This window comes from Tarenaya hassleriana, unplaced genomic scaffold (genome assembly GCF_000463585.1).
Source record: "Tarenaya hassleriana unplaced genomic scaffold, ASM46358v1 Cleome2, whole genome shotgun sequence".
Taxonomy (NCBI): Eukaryota; Viridiplantae; Streptophyta; class Magnoliopsida; order Brassicales; family Cleomaceae; genus Tarenaya; species Tarenaya hassleriana.
The window spans coordinates 2,952,355-2,970,446 of record NW_010965372.1 but is presented as its reverse complement, the minus strand read 5'-3'; the positions used below and the strand labels follow the sequence as shown (position 1 = coordinate 2,970,446).

Sequence of the window (18,092 nt, the reverse complement as noted above, 5' to 3'; positions counted from 1 at the left end):
AAGATCGCGAAAACGAAACCAGAACTGGGAAAGCTAAAACGTGAGATCTGACCTGGTTGTTGATGGCGGGGAAATGGAGATGTATGGGAAAGCTAAAACGTGATCTGAAAGAGGAACAGTGAGCGGGAAAGCTGCAATAATTGAAAAGAAAAAAAAAATTAGAAGAGAATTTGTTCTCTCTCTCGAATTTGTGCGCTCTTATCAATTTCTCAGGCTTTTTTCCTTCAAAGGTCTGTTTGGTTTCCCAGAAAATTCATTTTCTTCCACTTTAATTTAATTTTAATTTTTTTTTTGTGAAAAGCTTTTTCATCTCTCACATTTATTCCTCTTTCTGTTACTTTTTCTTTTAGTTACTTTTGCGTTTTTTGCATTATTTAATTTGGGACTTAGCAAATGACTAAATCATGAAGGCCCTACCACCTATTGCTACCAAATGGTCAAAGCACTCATAGGCGTGATTAATTTACTAACTTTCAATAGGAACGCCACATATGTCAAAGTTCCATTGAGTGAGAAGCATTCACATAATATAATTTAATTAAATCAAATTTTGCCAAATAAAAAAAAAAAGTTAAATTACACCCATCAAATTAAACCAAACTAGATGTGTAAGGATCTTTGAATCACCACGTTTCTCCGATCTCGCAACTGGGCTCTGATTAATTTGTAGTGGTTTGAGTCAAAAATCTCTCGATTATACATTCGATTTCCACCGAAAAATGAAGAAGGGACAAAAAACGTAAAAGATATAGATTTCACGAGTTCGGTCATCGAGTCTTGTTAGATTTATATTGGTACTGTTCGGAAAGAAGAACCTCCGACGAAAGTCGCCGGAAAACGCAGACGTAAGAGAGATGATTCTGTCTCTTGTCCTGTTTGATCCAAATTTGGTTGAATTAGTCACCGAAAAAATCAGCAATATGTTTATAGTGGGCTAACTATAAATGGGCCGGATCTGGATCAAGGCCCAGAAAACTGTCACCTCTATTGGGGAAATTGGAGCAAACGATTTCATGAGAGGAATTACAGTAATAATCCAAACTCAATATTGCGAATAAGATAAAACTATATATACGTGTATATATAAACAAGCTTTGCTTGATGGTCACGCCACAATGGTAACAGACAGCAAACACAGTAACTATGCAAAAGATTCATTATTTATCAAACACAGAAACAGCTGAAAGTGTTCAACAGAGAGCATTCACAATCTCAGAACCCAAAAAAAAAAAAAAAAAAAAAAAAAAAAAAAACAAAGCTATCAAGAAGATGACAGCATCGTATCGGATCGAACCTAAGCTTCTGGGTTTTCCTTTTCCTCCTAAAACCTTTCTTCCTCTTTCTCTTCTTCCAAAAATCCCACAAATTCTTAAGATCCGGAGAGAGAAATTTGGGGGAAGCGTTTCCAGAGTGCTTTGAAGCCTCTCTCTCTCCTCTTAAGTCATGAGAGTTTGTCTCCTCTGCTTCAGGTCTTGTTGCAGTTTGGCATCTTCCTTGTCTTCTTCAGTTTGGTCGTCCGAGTTGCAGAGGTACTTGTCGACCTGAGCCGCAGCTTGCCGTCCTTCCGAGATGGCCCACACGACCAGAGACTGTCCTCTCCTGCAATCTCCCGCCGCAAATATCCCTTCCACGCTCGTCGAGAATCGCCCATACTCCGCTTTGAAGTTCGATCTGTTGTCGCATTCTAGCCCTAGCTTCTCCGCCAGTGTCTGAAACCACACAAAAAAGAACAAAACCACTATCACAATGGCGTTTCCAGAGACAAGGTACGACGCGGTTTTGGGTTATGTTGTTCACTTACTTTCTCTGGTCCTAGGAACCCCATGGCTAAGAGAACGAGGTCGGCTTCGATTATTTCCTCCGATCCTTCAATCTCCGTGAACTGGAATCTTCCATTGCTGTCTTTCTCCCACTTCACACGTATAACCTCAAGGCCTTTCAGGTTTCCGTTATCGTCTCCGATGAACCGTTTGGTCAGAACCTCGTAGGTTCTCGGGTCTTTTCCGAATTTGGTGGCAGCTTCTTGATGGCCATAGTCGACTCGGAAAACCCTCGGCCACTGAGGCCATGGGTTTCCTGGAGCTCTCTTCTCAGGTGGTTGAGGAAGAAGCTCGAGGTTTACGACGCTTTTGCATCCATGGCGGATAGACGTTCCTATGCAATCTGTTCCGGTATCGCCTCCGCCAATGACAATGACTTTCTTCCCTTTGGCAGAAATGTAGTTTCCGTCTTGGAGACTACTATCGAGCAGACTTTTAGTGTTTGCGTGAAGGAACTCCATGGCGAAATGAACTCCCGGTAGCTCACGGCCAGGTACAGGAAGATCTCTGCAACAAATATCGCAACAATGGTGATCTGATTTAGTATCATTTTTCTATCGGATTGTTCATACGATATTTGGTATTCTGATTTGTTTCTTGCCTAGGTTTCGTGGAGCCAACAGCAAGAACGATGGCATCGTTTTCTTCCCGAATACGATCGAGAGAGTAAGACGGGTCATTCCCGATATTGGCATTGACCACAAAGTTGATGCCTTCCTGAGTCATAAGGTTAACCCGTCGTTGAACAATGTCGATTTTGTCGGCCTTCATGTTGGGAACACCATACATCATAAGCCCACCGATTCTGTCAGAGCGCTCATAAACCGTAACCAGGTGGCCCATTTTGTTAAGCTGATCGGCTGCAGCCAGTCCAGCGGGTCCACTTCCGATCACCGCAACTCTTTTCCTGTAAAAGTTCACCAAATGTTTAAACTTTCGTTCGAACCGAACAGCAGAATCATGCGACAGACACAGATGTAAACAATGAGACATTACCCAGTTCTGGTAAGAGGAGGACGAGGAACCATCCAGCCTTCTTCAAAGGCTTTATCGATGATAGCGCACTCGATGCTTTTGATCGAGACCGGGTTCTCGATGATTCCGAGAACACAAGCACCCTCGCATGGCGCAGGGCAAACTCGGCCCGTGAATTCCGGAAAGTTGTTAGTCTCGAGGAGCCGATTCAATGCTTCTCGCCATCTGTTCTGATAGACAAGCTCATTGAATTCGGGTATTTTGTTACCGAGCGGACACCCTGAGTTCTCCTGCGAGATTTTTCGGAAAAATCGAAACTTTATCATTCAGATAAACAAATCTTTATCATGTTTTTGAACTGGATATCGGAAGATTAGTATTATACCTGGTGGCAAAATGGAGTGCCACAGTCCATGCATCGTGCCGATTGTGTATTCAGCAGCGGTCCGGGTTTCGATTCCTCCATGACTTCGTTCCAGTCGTTAAGACGAACGTTAGGATCACGGTACTGAACTCCCTCCCGTTCGTAAGCGACGAATCCACGATGTTTAATCGCGCCTCTTACCCTAGAGGGCCTTTTTGGAGCTTCGATGGCTGCTCCATTGCTCGATTTCTCATCCTTCAAAGCGGCAGACGCCATCTTCTTAAGCTCTTCAAAAGCGTCTTTCTCTACATGATTTTTCTCATCGAGATCCTCCTCGACATTCTTCGAGACCTCGACCTCGGCCTCAGGTTTGTGTTTCATGGATGCCAAAATGCGTTTGTAATCTCTCGGGAAAACCTTGATAAACTTCGGTAGCAGATTCTCGAAATCTTCAAGAACTTCTCTTGCGAGTTGGCTGTTTGTGTATCGTTGATGTTGCTGGATCATCATCTTGAGGGTCGTGATGTCCTCTTCTTCTTCGACTTTATCGAGATCAACGAGTTCGGGATTGCATCTCGTGTGGAAATTTCCGTCCACGTCGAGGACATAAGCGATACCACCGCTCATACCCGCAGCAAAATTTCTACCCGTCTTTCCAAGCACGATGACGGTACCACCCGTCATGTATTCGCAACCGTGATCACCAACCCCTTCCACCACAGCTTTGGCACCAGAATTCCGAACACAGAATCTTTCAGCCGCCATCCCGTTGAAGTAGGCTTCACCGCTAGTGGCCCCATACAGTGCTACATTTCCGATGACAATGTTTTCTTTCGGGTCGAAACTGCTTTCTTTAGGAGGATAAACAACAACTTTACCTCCCGAGAGTCCTTTCCCGACATAGTCATTGCTATCGCCCTCGAGTTCTAGCGTGATTCCAGAACAGAGGAAAGCTCCGAGACTTTGCCCAGCACTTCCCGTAAACTTGATATGGATCGTATCATTTGGTAGCCCGGCCAAGTGGTAACGCTTGCTCACCTCATGACTCAACATCGTTCCAACAGCTCGGTTAACGTTGCAAATCTGAGTGTCGATGTACACTGGAACAGCCTTCTCCAGAGCAGATTTGGACAGTTCGATAAGCTTTCGGTCCAATGCCATGTCTAGGCCATGATCTTGCTTCTGGACACAGTACTGAGCTGCCCCAGGACGAATATCAGCAGCGGGTCTAAGCAATAAGGAGAGATCGATGTTCTCAAGCTTCTCGTTGTTCTTGGCTACTTCCTTGTCAACCTCGAGCATATCCGCACGACCAACCATCTCGCTCAAAGTGCGGAAACCAAGCTCAGACATGATTTCCCGCACTTCCTCGGCAAGCATGAAGAAGAAGTTGATGACATGTTCTGGCTCTCCGGCAAATTTTTCGCGGAGAACAGGATCTTGAGTCGCAATTCCGACAGGGCAGGTGTTCTTGTGGCACTTCCTCATCATGATGCACCCGAGTGTGATGAGTGGAGCTGTACTGAACCCGAATTCTTCCGCACCGAGAAGGGCAGCGACCGCAACATCTCTGCCTGTTTTCAGCTGCCCATCGGTCTGAAGAACGGTACGACCACGGAGATCATTAGCAACGAGTGTTTGATGGGTCTCGGCCAAACCCAGTTCCCACGGAAGACCGGCATTCTTTATTCCAGTCCAGCGAGATGCACCCGTTCCACCATCATGACCAGATATCAGAACATGATCAGCATGACCCTTCACCACACCGCTAGCGATAACCCCAACACCCGCTTCAGAAACGAGTTTGACGCTGATCCTGGCAACAGGATTGGCATTCTACGAAAGAAAAACGAGCAGAAAATCACGAGAGGAATGGGAGAAAAAAATGTAAAAAAGATTGCAGGAAAGCATTATATATATATACAAACCTTAAGATCATGGATTAGTTGGGCAAGATCTTCGATAGAGTAGATGTCGTGATGAGGCGGCGGACTGATCAGGCCAACACCGGCAGTAGAGTTTCGGGTAACGGCAATGTCGCCGATAACCTTATGGCCAGGCAGTTCCCCTCCTTCACCGGGTTTCGCTCCCTGCCCACCATTACAGTCATTAGTAAGAATCGCACACGGTGAAGTTCATATAATAGCACCCGAAAAATAAAAAGTTAGCGAGATCAAACTAGTATCCGAAATTACCTGAGCCATCTTTATCTGTAACTCATCGGCATTGGTAAGGTAGTAGCTCGAAACTCCAAATCTTCCACTAGCAATCTGTTTAATGGAGCTTCTTTTAGGGTTCCTCGAACCATCTGGAAGTGGCTCCATACGAGAGGGCTGCTCTCCTCCCTCACCTTTACCAGATTTTACAAAAATGGAAACTTTACTACGTATGATCCATTAAACGTTGACAAAAACTGGCAAAAAAAGATAAACAGCAGACCTGTATTTGATTTGCCACCGAGCTTGTTCATGGCCATGGCAAGAGTTGTATGTGCTTCCAATGAAATCGATCCGTAACTCATGGCGCCGGTGCAGAACCGTTTCACAATCTCGCTCGCTGGCTCGACTTCGTCTATCGGCACTTTTGCCGCCGATTCTTTGAACTTCAACAGTCCCCGCAAATTGCATTGCTTATTCAGCTCGTTGATACGTTTCGAATATTCCTTGTAGGCGGCGACACTGTTGGATCTCGCAGCTTCTTGGAGCTTAGCAATGGCGAGAGGGTCGTTCAGATGAATCTCGCCGTTTTTCCGCCAGTGATAATCGCCGGGATTGGTCAATGCTACAGCCTCCGCACTTCCCGGGGCGAAAACACGTGATGGAAATGCCATCTCATGCAAACGGAGGGTGTCTCGTGCAAGCATCTCGAAAGTCGCACCTTCCACTCGGCTCGGGGTACCCGAAAAGCACTTTTCGATAACCTCGGACGCGAGGCCGAGGGCTTCGAAGATTTGAGCACCCTTGTAAGAAGCAAGTGTGGAGATTCCCATCTTGGCAAGAACCTTCATCATTCCATAGTTGCTCGCCTTGAAATACTTCTTGACCAGCTCTTCCTTGGATTGGAATTCCCCGTTAGCTTTCGGAGGGATCTTCCCGTCCACCTGCAATCTCCATATGGCCTCAACAGCCAAATACGGACAGATGGCATCCGCACCGAATCCGACAAGCGTGCAAAAGTGATGGACTTCACGTGGCTCAGCAGATTCTACTACCAGCCCAACTCGAGTTCTCGTAAGGGATTTAACCAGGTGGTGATGAACAGCTCCAACAGCCAAGAGGGAGCTCACGGCTACACGTTTCGGGGAGAAACCTAAAAACAGTAGACAAGACTTTAACAGCTGTAATAATGGGTGAAAAAAGCACCGGAAGAGAATGGATTAACTTCTAGAAAGAATGAATACCTCGATCAGACAGAACCAACAATGTGTAACCCTCCTTTATTGCATCATGTGCTTCGGCACAAATTCGGTTAAGTGTCTCCTCCAATCCTTTCGCTCCTCGTTCTTTTGGGTAAGTTAGATCGAGAACTTTGGTCCTCCATCCTCTGTAGTCCATTTTTTTGACGGCTTCCATCTCTTCAATTGATAAAAGAGGCCCCTTTAGCGAAAGACGGTGGCATTGTTCTTCGGTAGTTTCAGTAAGATCGCCTTCTGGACCGATCATGCACTCCATGGAAGTAACAATCTTCTCACGGATAGGATCGATCGGAGGATTCGTCACTTGAGCAAACATTTGCTTGAAGTACTCGAAAGACAGTTTCTCTCGGTTCGACATAACGGCGAGCGGAGCATCGTTTCCCATGGAACCAAGTGCCTCAGATCCGTCTTTCACCATTGGAAGCAGCAACATCTCTAAGGCTTCAACTGTGTAACTGTTGCATACAATAAAAAGGTAATTCATTATTCAGATGTCGGATATTGATATCGATAAGAATCAGAAATATATTTACATACCCGAACGCTTTCAGCGGAGTCAGTAAACCATGAATACCCATGCTCTCCATTGATTCGTCATCATCAGAAGCCTTCATTTTCCAAAGCAATCAAAAGTAAATAACAAACCACACAGAGTAGAAAAAACCTGAATCATAGTTTGGTTAGTGTCCTAATCTTACCAGAACAACCCCGGAAATCGGAGGGGCGGACCTGTCAGATTCAGGAACCGACTCGATAATGTCATCGAGTTCGAGCTTTTGTCTTTGAAGCCACTCCCCATAGGGCCGAGTGTGCGAGTACTGCTGCTTCAAAGCTTCATCATCAACAACGATATGCTTATCGAAATCCACGAGGAGCATCATGCCCGGGTTTAGCCTTCCTTTCCTGAGCACGTCTTCGGGAGGAACGTCCACAACTCCGACTTCACTAGCCATGATTACCCTCCCGCTGTGGGTTACGTAGAACCGGCCGGGACGAAGCCCGTTACGGTCCAGGGTGGCGCCCAAGTAACGACCATCGGTAACTGCTCAAAGATCAAGAAAGGCGAGTTGACGAAATCTTGAAATGGTATATCAGAAATGGAAGAAAGGGAAACGAAAACAAAGATACAATCTTTGGAGAAGATCTTTTACATGAGATGAGAGCAGGTCCATCCCATGGCTCCATTAAGGCAGAGAAGTATTCGTAAAAGGCTCTCCTGCTTGGATCCATGTTTTTATCATTCTGCCATGCTTCAGGGATCATCATCATTACAGCTTCAGGAAGACTTCTGCCCGCTCGGACAAGAAGCTCAAGAACGCCATCGAAAGCACCTAACAGATATGATCGAAAGACAACACACATTATTATTATTACATGGAACCGAAAAGACAAAACATCATCAATTCAGACAAATCAAGATTTACCTGAGTCAGAAGAACTAGCATCGACGATGGGTAGAAGCTTCTTCAGCTCGTTCTTCGATAACCCAAGCTCCTTGCACTTCAATAGACCCTCTCGTGCCCTCATCCTATTTATAACATGAATCCGTAAGATCGTTTAAGGGCTTTGTCACTAGAAAATACGGTAAGGAAACCGATGTATCAAGCACTTGCATACCAGAGAACCATTTTATTACACATATTGCTTGCAACGTTTACCGAAAATCCTGGTAAAAAAACCAAAACTTTCCGGCCACTATCAAGGGTCCAAACAGGCTGCGTCCTCAAGAGATTTACAAGAACATGTATCCGACATCTTTGATCAAAGAACGTACCAATTCACATTGCCTCGGAGGGTATTAATCTCTCCGTTGTGGCCCAAAACACGCATGGGTTGGGCACGATCCCAGCTGGGAAACGTGTTGGTAGAGAACCGAGAGTGAACCTGGAACATCGACCACAAAATAAACCGGGAAAAGTCAATCTCGAGATTGAACTCTTGTCATAACCACGATTACAAAAACCGAAGACTTTACCAAATTCGTGTTAAGAGCCTCTTCGACGGGCATACAGCAGAATTCCTAACTAACCTTGGACCAACACAAATTCAACCTAAGATTAACTGATGAGACATAATGACTCACTAGACATGTCGGGTTTTTCTTACCAAACTCACCCAAAAAAACAGCCATCATTCCCCATCCAGCATCCAAAATTCATAAACATATCAAAGGGAGTGAGTGGGGGAGGAGAAGTTAAAGAGACCATTCACAAACTTGCAATGCCTCAGAAGAAGTCATTCCTCAATCTTGCAAGCATCTCTCTTCGGTTCACTCCCATGCTGTTTGTCGGAGCATGGGTGGTGTCAGCATAGAAAATATAAAGTGCAATAGAGAATCATATAATTACCAGGGCCATGTAGCTCGTAAACCTTTCACTCCCAAGATCTGCGTAATAGTAGTTCTTCAGTTGATCCGGCTTCAGCTGCCCTTTGTAGACAACAGTCCTGTCCAGATCATCGTTTTTATTACATCCTGGTTCGTTCTTGATTCATGAAACTATACACACAACTCCAGAATCCATACATACGTATATATACGTACCTGGAAGATAAAGAACATATGTAGAAGTCCCTCATACCACCATGTTGAAGGTTCAGGGCAGCTCGGATGGCAACCATGGAAACCCTTCTCAGGATATACATCTGACGAGTGGGTAGACAATGTCATCATTCGAAGAAGGTGAAAACCTAATCTCGTACCATTTTTGACCGAGGAATTCATACCTGTTGCTCCAAATCAGCTTTTGATCTGGGAGTTGGGGTGAGGAAAACCTGTTCGATGACTGGTTCTGTCTGAAGGGCAGACTTCCCCAGTCCAGAGTTGTCTGTAGGAACAGATCTCCATCCAAGAACAGTATGACCAAGTGATTCTGCAACCTGCAGATGAAGTAGTGGCCATGAATCAGATTTTGCTCAACATTCAACAACTTTCGAAACAAGGGTTTACGCTAATTCACCTTGGTGAAAACATTCTTGCTTTCGTTTCTCCGATTCTCGGAGGTTGGCAGAAAGAACATCCCGACAGCATACTGTCCAGGAGGAGGAAGGTCAAAGCCAAGATCTTTCGCAACCTGCTACAAAGAAACACAACACGGAAACAGGGGAGAAATCATATTTAGAGTGAAATCGTACAAAACTGAGAGTAACAGCTGCAATAAACACATGCCTCTCCATAGAAGCCGTGAGGAAGGGCCACAAGAATGCCGGCGCCGTCACCGGTGTTAGTCTCACACCCACAAGCGCCTCGATGTGTCATCCTCACCAACATTTCAAGCGAATCCGTTACCTAAAAACCACATCGCGGAAACAGGGAGATGCATCACAAAGTCAGGATCTGAAATCATCGCCATGAACATGAGAGAAAAACAAGAATTTTTCAGACATACCGTCTTGCGGCTGGTCTCGCCCGACAACTCCGCAACGAACCCGACCCCACAAGAGTCCTTGTCGAAGGACGGGTCGTAGAGGCCGAGGGGCTTCTCCGGCACACCGGACAGGGAGGATCGAACCACCGTCCGAAGTTTAGGCGACCTTCCTGGACCGTCCGATCTCCAGAACTGGAACGTCTCGGACCCGGATCCTCGCAACCGGGTCCCCATAAAGGGCTTCTCCGGAGCCGCCGGTTTCTTCGCGTAGCATCGCGCGGCTCGAGCCCTACGGAGAGATCCGGTGGAGATGGACAACTGGGGAGCGAGGACGGCGGATTTGCCGAGAGAATGGATAGTGCAGTGGTTGGTCCGAAGCTGGATGACGGAGCTTGAAGAAGCAGTCGACATCTTCGTATTCAACAGAGAGATTTCTGTCGGAAATTGCCCCACCTAGTACGTTTGCGGAAGAAAAAGTTCCAACCCAGATGAACTTTTCACAGAAAATTCAGAGAAATCCCAGGAGTTTCCCTTCTTGTGCGTCGTATTCAGATCGGTAGGTGGAAAATCCCACCAGAGAAGCAGTGACTGAAACGGGATCTGTAAGATTCGAGTTCACCAACCCCCTGAAAAGGAACCGCCTTTGGATTCTAATATAAGATCCACGGATCTGATTTACTTTATCGCTAAATAGGTTTGAAACTCTGTTTGGGAAGCGAGAGAATGAAGGAAAGTCTGGGAGAAAATCCACGGCTTTCTAGGAAAAGCGAAACAGAATTCAGGTATACAACCCAACGAAAACTGGATCGGATAAACACCAAAGCAAAAGAAGGAAAAGAAAAACAGAAAAAGGGATCCTACACAAACACGATCAACCAACGTGTTTGATTCCCAGAAAATAAAAACGGAAATAGCCGAGAAAAAAGGAGCAGAAGAGAGAAAAAGGGAAGGCGAAGATTCTCCGGAGGCAAGGAGCGACGGAGGAACGGCGGAGGCGGCGAGTGTACTTATACGATAAGAGGGGGGGCGAGGGGTTGGTATTTATAGGGGAGATGGCTCGGACAGTTTAGAGAGAGAAACTCGTTCTGTTTTTTTCTTCTTCTTTTTTTGGATAAAGAGAGAGAAAAAAAATATAACTATATAAAATAAATTAGGACCTAACTGGCCCCAAAAAAACAAAAGGAGAAATATTATTTACAGTTAAGATAAAAAACTATATATTATTACCCTTCCCTAGAGAGGTATCACATTTTACACGACATTTTACGAACTAGTTTAAAACTGCAGCTAGACCTAGATGCCAGGTTCTGTCTTTTTGCAATATAAAATCTCGATAAAAATTGGAACTTGAAACTAAGAAACAAAAGCCCCTTCACTTTTCAGTGTGCGGTAAAAAAAATATAAACAGTAAAAAGAAAATCTGGTCTTTCAGTTTTTAATGCTAATATTATATATTGCAAATATGCAATTATTAAATAAATTTTAGGAAATAAATCTTGTTGATCGACAAATACGGGAATTTCTCGATCTAAAAAAAACGATCCCCGTATAATAAAGAAAAAAATACGACATATATGGAAAGGATACAGATTTTATTGATCGGTTTTCCACATAAATCTTATCCCAAAACAAATTTTACCCCAACGCCAATTAATACATTAATTTATATAAACACGCATTGATTATATTAAATTTCTGGGACCCACACCGAGGTTAGGTGTATATATGCGGCACGAGACAACCGCTTACGGTGGGATCCATCGTAGAGAATCGAAACCCACTAGATGGCTGCTTTTTTTTTTCACAGCCTCGGCTCCGAGCCACCGCGACGCTACCAAACTTATCTGCGGGGTCAAATTCGAAACTCTGAACATTTCGAGGGGCTAAAGTTTAATTACTGAGAGATATTCGCCGACTGTTGGTTTGATTAGTCAGCCATTACGCAAGATGGTTAGTGATAATTAATGATACTTAAAAAGGGTTTTATTTTTTAGAGTTTTAGTCAAAGAGGTAGAATTGTAACGGGCAGACGACGGGCCACGTTATGTGACGCTATGGATGACGAATTATATATTTACTTTGTAGTATTTATTATATACCATATGTTATGTAATGTTTGTGATGTAGCAGCACCAAGTATTTTATGAAATTCCGTATGCGGCCAACCGTAAATTATGCGTCCTAATTTGATTACTTGTTTCATAATCTCCTGACATTAATTAGGATATTATATATATATATATGATAATTCGTGAAGCTTCTATTGGTATTTACGGACTTTAATTGTAATCGAAATAAAATATGATAAATCTAATCTCAATTCTTCACGTAACCTTTGATAACATTTGTTTTTGTTAGAAGATGAAAATTTACTCACTTTAAAAGTATAGGGAAATTTAAAAAAAAAACATTAGGCTTTTGAATTTGGACAAAAGAAAATCTGAACTTTTTTATGGTATAAAAACTCTAAATTATTTAATTTTTCAAAATAATTCATGATTATCGTATCATATTAAATCATTGGAGGTGACGTGGCTTATAAAAGTATCAGCGTGGCGTATAAAACATTTTTCTCTCATGTCACGTCTGTGTATACATTGGAAATTATGTTTAACTTAGATTTAAAAAAAAATAAAAAGAATCTGGTTTGTAATGGACCAAAAAACTTAATCGGTTCATTAAAAAAATTTAAAAATAAATCGAATTGTAAATGTATATTGTGGATAGTTATTTGTTTTAGATTGAAACCCAAATGTATATTGTGAATAAAATCATTTTTTAATCCCTTGGAATTTATGGTTTCAATCTGGAAAAAAAATTATCCACCATATATATTTGGGATTCGATATATTTTAAAAATAGAAAATCTAACTTGTATGGGATTTTTCCTTTAAAATATTGGTTGGCTATAATACACAGTTACTAATAGTTTGTATATTTCTTTCTTATTTAGTCTGATTTTTTATTATATTTAGAATTTTATTTTAATAAATTTATAAATTTTAAAAGGAATTATATTTTTAGATTGATGAATTCTATTAGAACTAAATTACATAACATATTTAAAATATTCTAATTATGAATAATAAAATATACTAATTACTCTAAAATTTGACAAAAAAATTAACATTAATATATACAGAATTAAAAAAGCATGTTCTATCTAAATAAGTCGTTGGTAATAATAATTTACATTAATGATAATATTGATGCGAAGTTGAAGGAAATATTTGCAAGAAATGCTAACAATATTTTAATTGTATATCGATTGAAAATGAGAAATTACTGGTAAAATAATAATCTCAGTGACTCATAGGGTTAGAAATATAATTGGGATTTCCAATAAAGTTGTGTCACAATAAAAAAAATGGAAAAAAATAGATATTAATTATCTTAAATTCTTTAATACTATTTACACAACCATGAAAACACGACCCTAAATATAAGAGATATATTTGATAATTTCATTTTTCAAAATAATAAAAAGGGATCGAATTATTACGAGCATATGTTCTAATTTTCACAAAGTAGAAACGTGATTATCGTGATAAGTGGCTCGACTTTATGAAATTTCAAAAAAAAAAAGGCAAAAGAGCGAATCCTGATAAATATGGAAAAAAAGCAAAATAATAATAATGTCTTCTATTTTTTTTTCCTTCCTTTGACTGCGTTTTTCCATAATTCGGATTTAATTGTTTTTGTAATGAATCATTTGTTATATGGTAAAAAGTACGTGGCTTTTGGGTCTATCTTTCAATTCGAATTTGACAATTTCAACTATATATATATATATAAATAGATATATAAAAATAATTAAATTAATCTTAATATTTTCTCCATATTCAAATTTATATTCTCAATTTTCTGTATCATTATTTTTTGATAACTTTTTTAAAAAATATATAAAACTTGCAAATACCATAGGGTCTGTTTGTGTTTCTCGTAAGATTTAGAGGAGAGGGTTTTTCTGACTTTTTTATAAAAAAAAATTGGTATTAGAATAATATTATTTAATAAAATAGACAATCTTATTATTATAATATTAAAATTTTATGTAAAAAGTGTAAACAATAAAGTCTATTATAAAGTAATGTTTCATTTGCATTGACGTGGATGCACCTATACTTAATTATATGTCCATTTCGTATATATATTTAAGATATATAACGTGACACTTATTCAAAGCTCAAAATAAATGCTCGGAATGGGTTTCCGAGTTGCTAAGCAAAGGGCCAAAGGCTATTTATTATTAATTGCGTTCTACTCATAATATTTTACTACAAATCATTACATTACAATATATAAAATTATTCAATATTTACAATATTTAAAATCCAAATTATAAGCGGGCCATCTATGTCATTATAATTACAATATTCGTCATATTTATTAGTTAGAGAATGACATGAAACTATATGATAATACGCCGTTATAATCTTTTTAAAAAATAATTTACGTGGTCTAACGTACGGTTCATTATCAGCATAATTACACAGAAATTTTCTGATCATCCATAGGAACAAATAGTCTGCATGTGTCACTGTCTTGTAGTCCAATACATCTTTTTTTTTTTCCAATAAAACAATCACCTGTCTTAATTTGATTCTTGCACTAACAAATCGAATTATTCCGAGTATTACAAATTAAATGAATATAAATTTTAAAAATAATTAAATTACAGAATGAATTACACAAAAATGACATCACATGTGATATAAAATTAATTACATATAATTTGTTGAAATTAAATAATAGAAAACTGTTCATAAAAGAATTGTTTTCATGCTAAATAATTTTAATTCAAATAAATTAGAATTCAACAAAATTCAACATATTATAAAAATAAAAAATAAAATCAAAATATAATAAAACGAATTAAAAACCATGTAAAAAAAAATAACCAGAGCCGAAATCGATTGCTAAAATATTCACACCCATATGAATCTCATTATAAATACATACACATATACATATATATGTATATATATTGTTGAAAGATTCCAATTCCACTAACACTAGTGCAGGGAGAGGCATCATCACATTACAAGTGGAAAGTGGCGTCCTAATATTGTATTCTGTTTTGCTCTTTTTCCTCCTTACCTGTCTGCCCACGGAAGTGGAGGACACAGCACAAACTCGGAATCAATCAAATATATATATTCACTTACTATTTTTTTTTCGTGAATAATTTTGTCTGTTTTATTTTTTTAGAAATATTCGGTATAAAATTTAAATATTATAATTTTAATAACCCAAAAAACTTTGTTATACTTTTCTACACCACATGGATTCTCATCTTGGACCACCTGACAAAAACTTTATGTATATATATATATATGGTGCAATAATTAGGTCGAATTTTTCCCCCCAAATTATTACCTTTTGTTCGATAAAGCATATAAAAACTAAGTTTCAATATATTATTGGTAAGAAAACATTCAATTATCCCGGATTCAAACTCAAGTGAAGGGAGAAAAATTCATCTCAATTTCTCCGATCCTCTTTTAAATATAATTGGACAAATAATCTGGTGAATTTTTACGTTATAAAAAAATAAAAAATTTTGCAATATGTGTGTGTGGAATCCTAATTTTCTGGGTGCATTTATATTCTTAGATCGCCATTAATTTATTTCGTGAGGAATCTATTGTTCATGTCAATGTGCATTTTAAAAGGGAATATTTCTATTATTATTTTATTTTTTTAAATTGGTAGGTGTATTTTGTTACCGTATTATCTATAAAAAATTATTATATGTCTAATTAATAAAGGTTGCAGAACATATAACCACATGCATGTGATTCGTTAGACAATTTAAAAACGTATGTGCTCATAATTTCATCAACTAACTTCCCTAATTTATTTTTAAATTTGCATGATTAGCTAAATATAATATTTTTTTTATAGTCAAACCTACAATATGTTTTTAAAAAATTCTCAACACGCCCGAGAAGCAATAAATAATAGTAAAATTCGGATCTAACATAAAATTTATGCATGCCGACAGACAAAGCTATGCATTTGACTGTAATTATTGTATTAAATTAACTGTTATTGAAATAATTATTAGAATTAATTCATTAACTAATAAATTTAATAAAACGGATGTTGTATAGACTTCGTAAACAGTTGTCTGGCTATTTGTGGCCGTGGAAACCACGAACTTATAGTTAATATACAAATTAATCTAATCTACCTGTCGTTTTGAGCATACGCAGCGTCTCGTGACGCAACTTAATCAATTTGTGGTTTATAATTTATTATTTATACGAAAAAATATATATAATTTATAGTTTTTTCATTAGTTAATTTAACATATTTCCTTAATTTTCCAATAAGGAAATTATATTTTATAATTTAAAATAACAGATGCTTTTGCAACAAGACGTGTATGAGACGATATTGGTGGATATTTCTCCCCTTTTTTTCCCTTTAATGCGTTATTCTATTAAATGACATGATATTCAAATGTTATTAGAGCGTTAATTATATTGGCGGATTTTACCCCATTCAAATAAATTATATTATTTGTTTGAAATAATTAATTTAAACATTTCATGCTATATTTACAGCTTTTGCCTTCAGAATACTATATTAAGTTTTTAAATGATTATATATCATCGATATAATAATATAATTTTGCCTTCTGAATTTTCAAACGGTATTATTTTTATAAAACCGATTTTTTAGAACCGAACCGAATTTTAAAAAATCCCGAAAAACCGAAATGTTTTAAAGAAATTTCTTTTTTTTTTAAATAAAAATCGGAACTAAACCGAATCATAACCAAAGGTCCAAAACTGAAATGAACCGAAGTTAATATAAAAACTAATTGGTATCTATTTTTGTAAAATCGAAAAAACCGAATCGAAGCATTCCCTTCATGAACCTGAACCGATTTTTGAAACACCCCATATATACCATGCACGAATACTTTCATTGAAAAAGTGGCTTCCCACTATAATACAAGCTTCCATATGGTTAGGCAATCTATCCATGGCTTCAATTTCTCTTCTTTTATTCTTTTTTTTTATTATTAATATAACTTCAATTATTTTGGTGGCATTTGGACAATTCCTCCATCAAGACCCTTTCTTCATCACACGAAATCTCGTACGTGCGAATATGGCATTATATTATATGCAGAGAGGTACGTTTATACACGTTGACGCACCAAATTGTTAGACAAATTTAAACACAGATGCGTCATCGAAATATAAGCGGATGCCCATTTTTAAGACAAGTTTGACAAGTTGATCGACACATTTGACGAAGACACTTCATTTAACTCTTATATATATATATATACTGTGTGTGTATATACGTCATTCTACCAAACCACTAAAAGTGATATGGTGTGTTACAATAATTATGTGATATAAATGGTCATTCTCTAAAATATAATTTATAAATTAGAACAAAACATATATATATATATATATATATATATTAATGTTGTCAAAGTTATCTTATGTATCCACTCTTAAAAAGTTCGATAAAGCGGATACAGATGTATTAGAACCGAACACATACACCAGTTAATCGCACAAATGACAAAAAGAGGAGAAAGAAGAGAGCAGCCTGATCACCTTTTATTTATTTATTTAGTAAAGTATGTATATATATATATATTGGGGGACCATGGTATGATAATTACATAAAACCACCAAACTATATACATACCATCATGTGCATAAATGAATTTTATATATATCTTTATTATTGCATGGTCCACGACCACAACTACCTAAAAAAAATGACAGGGGGAGAGATCAAAACAATAACAATAAGATAACTTATTTCCAATACTATTAAAATTAATTATAATTATAATTATTCAATTTATGTTTTATAACATTGATATTAATTTTAGTATAGATTGATTTAAATTAATATCATTGAGAAACGAGTATTATCTTTGCCCACTCCACATTGTTTTTTTTTTGTAATAGCAAAGTTGGTGGGAGAAAGAGTTATGTTTCATGTGCCAACTTTATAACCTAATTAGGTGGTTAGTGTAATCAAATGTTAGATCTTGAATTTCAATTGAATCCCTATAGCCAAAGTACCACTACCAAACCTTTTTTGAAATGTCTAATTTTGATAACACGACTCATATATATATATATATATATATATATATATATATATAT

General features: G+C 38.4%; 1 protein-coding gene across 4 annotated transcripts; it reads right to left on the bottom strand.

The window, feature by feature from the left end:
• Positions 1 to 1,133: 1,133 nt before the first annotated feature.
• On the bottom strand, positions 1,134 to 10,957 carry LOC104811925 (glutamate synthase 1 [NADH], chloroplastic). 4 transcript variants are annotated; one of them, XM_010538797.2, is made up of 20 exons: positions 9,961 to 10,957; positions 9,741 to 9,860; positions 9,532 to 9,645; positions 9,299 to 9,451; positions 9,117 to 9,217; positions 8,923 to 9,019; positions 8,349 to 8,458; positions 7,999 to 8,102; positions 7,726 to 7,905; positions 7,273 to 7,616; positions 7,112 to 7,182; positions 6,560 to 7,029; positions 5,599 to 6,468; positions 5,355 to 5,509; positions 5,088 to 5,249; positions 3,181 to 4,995; positions 2,817 to 3,085; positions 2,422 to 2,727; positions 1,802 to 2,327; positions 1,134 to 1,709 (listed from the first exon to the last, which is right to left on the bottom strand). In XM_010538797.2, the coding sequence occupies exons 1-20, from the start codon at positions 10,348 to 10,350 to the stop codon at positions 1,437 to 1,439; spliced, it is 6,630 nt and encodes a 2,209-aa protein (XP_010537099.1). In that variant the 5' UTR covers positions 10,351 to 10,957; the 3' UTR covers positions 1,134 to 1,436. The 4 variants fall into 4 exon arrangements, with proteins under 4 accessions (XP_010537099.1, XP_010537101.1, XP_010537100.1 ...); XM_010538799.2 differs by lacking the exons at positions 8,923 to 9,019; positions 9,117 to 9,217; positions 9,299 to 9,451; ... (1 more) ...; positions 9,741 to 9,860; positions 9,961 to 10,957 and adding an exon at positions 8,779 to 8,851; XM_010538798.2 differs by lacking the exons at positions 8,923 to 9,019; positions 9,117 to 9,217; positions 9,299 to 9,451; ... (1 more) ...; positions 9,741 to 9,860; positions 9,961 to 10,957 and adding an exon at positions 8,550 to 8,781.
• Between the last annotated feature and the right edge of the window lie 7,135 nt (positions 10,958 to 18,092).